Source organism: Echinops telfairi, unplaced genomic scaffold, assembly GCF_000313985.2.
Source record: "Echinops telfairi isolate 266 unplaced genomic scaffold, ASM31398v2 ScPeMD7_7400;HRSCAF=8409, whole genome shotgun sequence".
NCBI classification, from domain to species: domain Eukaryota; kingdom Metazoa; phylum Chordata; class Mammalia; order Afrosoricida; family Tenrecidae; genus Echinops; species Echinops telfairi.
In genome coordinates this window covers 18,536,650-18,542,365 of record NW_022111300.1, presented here as the reverse complement: position 1 = coordinate 18,542,365, position 5,716 = coordinate 18,536,650, and the positions used below count along the sequence as shown (strand labels likewise).

At 47.1% G+C, this 5,716-nt stretch overlaps 1 protein-coding gene across 1 annotated transcript in view; it reads right to left on the bottom strand.

Moving 5' to 3' along the window:
• The window catches only part of RNF125 (ring finger protein 125), a 25,314-nt gene extending 22,619 nt beyond the window's left edge, over positions 1–2,695 (bottom strand). Inside the window, exon 1 of the mRNA XM_004703078.2 lies at positions 2,394–2,695. Coding sequence (XP_004703135.1) covers positions 2,394–2,557 — 164 coding nt within the window. The 5' untranslated portion in view covers positions 2,558–2,695. The remainder of the gene's footprint in view (positions 1–2,393) is intronic.
• Between the last annotated feature and the right edge of the window lie 3,021 nt (positions 2,696–5,716).

Sequence of the window (5,716 nt, the reverse complement as noted above, 5' to 3'; positions counted from 1 at the left end):
AAAAGGAAACAGAAATCAATATGTCTTGCTCCATTATTTTATGTTGTAAATACCAATACAATTTCCATTAATCATCCAATTTTACAAATGACGAAACTTGAGATTCAAAGAGATTAAGCAACTTGGTGGTTACTCAGCTGATTAGAGGCAGAATTGAATTTCAGATCCTGCTCTCCTTCTTGCTACTGGAGCACAATCCAATTTATACATCTTCATTCCAGATACCGTTGTCATTATTATCCTTGCTTGGCTCAAACTAGGTTTAGAAACAGAATGAGCATAAACCATCTCGTTGAACAAGTTTGGAAATTGAGCTTCAACATGAGATAATAGCACAGAGGGGTTTTATTTGCAGTTCTTCCTCTTTTCAATCAAGGTCCACAAAAGAGAATAATTCATTTACAAAGCACAAATGGCATCAACAGTGCTTCCCAGCGCCAGTGCAGAAGGGGCCCCGGTTAACACGGACAAAGTGGAAGGGGCCCAAGAAACTTTGCCAAGAGGAGAAATATGGCAATTCTGCCCACAGCCAGAACAATGGACACAGATTTGTCAAAACAAAGAACAGACAGGCGAGGGGTGGCAATCTGTCCAGCCCTTGTTGTGCTACTTTCTGACTTTTTCCCAGGGGCTGGTTTCCTTTTCCCTCAAACAAAGAAATGAACTGCACAAAAGGTTTGACATTTTGCAAATTTATATTATCCTTGAGCAGAGTAGAAACTGAAACACTGCAAAACAATCCATTCCAGTTTCAAACTGGGGAAAACATTCTCCAGCCCGATAATCACAACGACCAAGCCGCCCATCCCAGTTCTTTGAGAGTCATCTTCAAGACGCATCTCCGTTGCCTCGCCTTGGCACAGTCCTCAGATCCTAAAGCTAGCACAGAGGAAATGTAAATGAAGATGTCCTTAGCCCACGAGGGCCCTGAACTAATCAATATGTGTTATGCTGTTACACAGCATCTTAGCTTTCCTGCTGACCCTTGGCTATTTTCTCAAAGCGTTACATTTGGAGGGCAGGGAAGCTGCAGACATGGTCACAAGTGAAGTAGACCAGCACTGAGTTTAAAATGCAAACCGGAAACAAAAGGCCGCAGAAAATACAGCCAGAAAACAATGCCCAGGGCACTCTGTACTTAAGCACTGCACATTTTTCTCCCCACGTCAATGATGAAAATGCCTTTTCTTCTCTTTTTCCCGCTGGCTTTTATAATAGGGCCCTTCTCTTTTCCTGTTAAGTCACTGCGGTATTGCCCCGTTGCTTCCTTCGACCAGAGTGGAGTCTACGGTCCACAAAAGACTTTAAGTGGGTTTCCGCTCTTAGCTCTATCCACTCTCCCCGTCGCCACACACTCAGACACGCCCTGACACCCACACCCACCCACCCACGCGGGGTAGGGGGGAGCTTCTGAAAAAGTGCAGGACTCCAATGCGCAGGTCCAGCTACTGCCAACCGTTACGCAACACACCTTAGCACTGTGCCTTTCCTATGGGACTTTTGTTTTCAAACTCTTCTTAGAAATGACCTCAGCTTTGCGTTCACAGCGAATTCCAGTGAAATCTGACGTCACCTTAAAAACAGTTCTTTTCATTTACCTGCTATTGGTTTGGTGAGGTGTGCATGAAGCAGGTAGTCTGTGATCTTTTCACTTTTGTTACTGGGGTTTGAGCGGCTTTGTTGACAGGCGTGGTGCTCAAGTCTAAGCTCCATGCCCTCCTCCCCCGCCCCCACCCCCGTGACCTGCTTCTTGAAGCTCCACAGATCAGGAGGCGGTTGCAGGTTGGCGAGACCACCTTGGAGGGGTCTGGGGTCGGTGTCGGAAAGGAGGCCCGGGTGGTTTGCACTGATCTTTGTTAGCTCCAGCAAAAGGGGAGCCTCCGTGGGCGTTCTGAACACGTGCACAAAGCCAGCAAAACAAAACCGGCCGCGGTTTCCTGGGGAGAAGACGCCCGCCGCCCTTCCCCTACTTCAGGGGGGCTCGCGGGGCTGCGGAGGGCCCTTCCCCGGGACACGTAGTCCGGTGCTCCTTGGGGCTCCGGTTCTGTAGCTAAGACCACCCACCCCAGACCTGGCGAGGGCGGACTCGCCTAAACCCCTAGCCCGGTGGAATGCCCATTTCTGGGGCTCGGCACCTGGGGCTCAGGGGCCCCCAATAGTCAGTGTTTGTCCTCTCGCAATCCTGTGTCACCTCCCGACTGCACGGTCACCTGTGGCCCGCACCTGGTGGTGCAGGTTTCTGTGCGGAGCGTTGCTTCCGGCCCAGGGAGACGGGTTTCCTCATGGCGCTGGCTCCTGTGATCCCCCACCCGACCCCTTACCCACCATCGCCCCCTCAAATCGCCCGCCCCAGCCAGGAGGCGCGCTAACCCCACTGAGCCGCCGGCACTTACACGTGGCCACAGCGGGTCCGCACGGGCTGGTGGAACACCTCCAGGCACACAGAGCAGTCGAAAGACGTGACTGGCAACTCGGGGCTCCCCCTGCGCCCCAGGCCCCGGAGGATGGCGGAGCCCGGCGTGGATTTGCTGCTGTCGCTGCTCAGCACGGAGCCCATCGCAGCGCCTGTCGCCCAGCCAGCTCCCAAGAGCTCAGTGCCTGCAGCCGGGTTGTTTTGTTGTCCTGCAGAGGAGGAAGGAAGTCCCAGCCCAGCTGTGAACACCGCCTCCCAGAGCCCCTAGCTACCGGAGCCGGGAGCCAGCCTCAGCCAAGGCGCCCAGCCTCGGGCAGGGCAGGCGGAGGACAAGCCGGTGCGTTTGGGAAAGATCTTTCCTTCGCTGCTGAGGTTAAGGCGCCAAGGCAGCGGTACCCTGCCTTCAGTACCTCCCGCGGTCCTGGCAGGATTGAAACCTGAAACCTCAGCTGCAGACACAAGGACCAGGGCCCACAGGGGACGAATCTCGATAATCTCCTACCACACCATCGCAGGCAAAGTGCTGCCGGGTCCTATCTTTATGGGAACCCAAGTAAGTGAGGGTCTGTGTAATCAGAGTAAGCTGCACAAAAATGATCTACGACTGATGGATCGTCTCCAAAGACGGCGTCAAACCACTACTGTGGTGATCTACCAATGCTCCTTGAAGAGAGAGGTAACCTGGGGTGGAGGAGGAGTTCTAGAGACCGGAGCCCAACTCCATAATGAGATTCTAGTGCCAAATACTGTTATCCTCAGAATCCTCCGACTCAGGATTGCCTTTCATTGTGTTCTCTTTCCCTTACACACACACACACACACACACACACACACACACACACACACACACACACAGGAAGTATATCATTGATTAATTCCACAAAGATTTAGTTAGTGCCCACTGACACCATATTCACTAGGAGCCCTGGTGGCATGGTGGTTATGTGTTGTGCTACTAACCACAAGATCAGCAGTTCAAATCCACCAGGTGGTCTGTGGGAGACAGTGAGTTTTGAGTTTGGCACTCTGCTCCGTGATAGGAACACATTTCACAATAATAGGCAGACAAAAGAGAAACCTCAGTTCTTTCAGAATTTTCCCTAAGGAGGCCTTTTGTTTTTATTTAATTCATTTATTTTTTTTTGGCCTTTTGTTTTTAGATAATTACAGATTCACATGCAATACCAAAAACAAACCAAACTCCCTGCTGTCGATTTGGTGCTGACCCATGGCGACCCTATTGACAGGGTATAACTGCCCCCGTGAGTTTCTGAGACTATAACTTTGTGAGAGTAGAAAGCCTCATTTTTTCCCAGGGAGCAGCTGATGGTTTTGAACTACTGATCTTTTGGTTAGAAGCCCAACACATAACTACTATGCCCCAATTGAAAGATGAGAACTGGAAACTTTTTAGAAGAACCTGGAGAAAACAAATGTTATGCCAGGTTCTTCTATTCTTAAAAGTTTTCATTTCTCATCATTTATCAAATTTGTGTTAATTAGAAAAGCATACTGCATAATAGATACATAGTAATGTGAGCACCTTATTTCTTTATTTCTATTTCATCAAAACTTTCCTACTAATGCTAATTTAAGAGCCCTAAGCAATTTCTACATTGATTTACTAGAGTACAAGATTTACCAACAGAAAAAACAAAACAAAACATTGCTGTCAATTGCTACTGAGAGTGAGCAATTCTATGAGCAGAGTAAGTTCTTAAGTTCTAAGTTCTTAAGTTCTAAGCTGTAGTCCTTACAGAAGCCAACTGCCGCATGTTCTTCCTGAGACTGTTCGGTTCAAACCATCAACCATTCTGTTAGTAGCAAAGCACTTAACCACTGTACCACCAAGGATCCTGAGCAGAGAGGTGTATGATAATCAGAGAAATATATTCTTCTGTCCTTCATAGTTGTTTTAAAGGTAATTTCTCTATATAAAAGTCACTGCTATCTAGTAGATTCTGAATCATAGCAACCCTATAGGACAGGACAGGACTGCACCTGGGGGTTTCTGACACTGACTCTTTATAGGAATAATAACTTCATCTTTCTCCAAAGACTTCACTGGTGGTTTTGAACTACTAGCTTTGCACTTAGCAGCTCAACACATAACCACTGTATCACACACGTGTTTTATTAACCAACTTTCTGCCTGGCTGCCAACGTTAAGATTTTGATGCATGTATACTTCATAAAATAGCTTTAGAAAGTTTATTAACAACTGAAACAGTTCATAAATTAATCCAACATCCAGAATCAGCATGTGATGACATTCTTCTAATTTTTTGACTTTTAATGGAGGGGGTGTTTGTAAATCTTTGGGGGGTACTAAAAGCCTCATCCTTCCCCTCACAACAGCTGGTGGATTTGAACCATTGACCTTGTGGTTAGCAGTTCAACCCTTACCAACAGCCCACCAGGACTCCGACTTTCAATGAGAGCATATGAATAATTGACAAATAAATAAGTGAACAAGGTAAGTCCAGAAAATGATAAGAGCTGGGAAGAAGATAAAATGGGAAATGAGGGCGAGAGAAAGGAAGGTCAAAGAAAACTTTTTGGATGAAGTGACATTTGAGCAGTCATGAATAATGCATAGGAGTCAGCTGTTCTAAAGATTAAGGAGAAAAACTTGCTAAGCACTGATAGTGGTGAGCAATACAGGGGTAGAGGACAGACTGCAAGGAGCTGGAGCATAGTGGGCAAGGGGTAAAATGGGGTGAGAGGTGGTCATGGTTTGATTTATTATTATTTCTAATCATTTTATTGGGGCTCATACAACTCTTATCACAATCCATCCATCCATTGTGTCAAGCATATTTGTACATTTGTTGCCATCATCATTCTCAAAACATTTGCTTTCTGCTTGAGCCCTTGGTATCAGCTCCTCATTTTTCAACTCCCTACCTGCTCCCCGCTCCCTCATGGACCCTTGAAATTTATAAATTATTATTATTTTCTCATATCTTACACTGTCCAATGTCTCCCTTCACTCACTTTTCTGTTGCCCATCCACCAGGGAGGAGGTTATATGTAGAACCTTGTAATCGGTTCCCCCTTTCTACCCAACCTTCCCTACACCCTCCTGGTATTGCCACTCTCATCTGTCCTGGATTCCCTGTGTTTCTAATTCCTATCTGTACCAATGCACATCCTCTAGTCTAGCCAGATTTGTAAGGTAGAATTGGGATCATGATAATGGGGGGAGGGGGGGAAGAAAGCATTTAGGAACTAGAGGAAAGTTGTATGTTTCATCGTTGCTGCACTGCACCCTGACTGGCTCTTCTCCTCCCTGTGACCCTT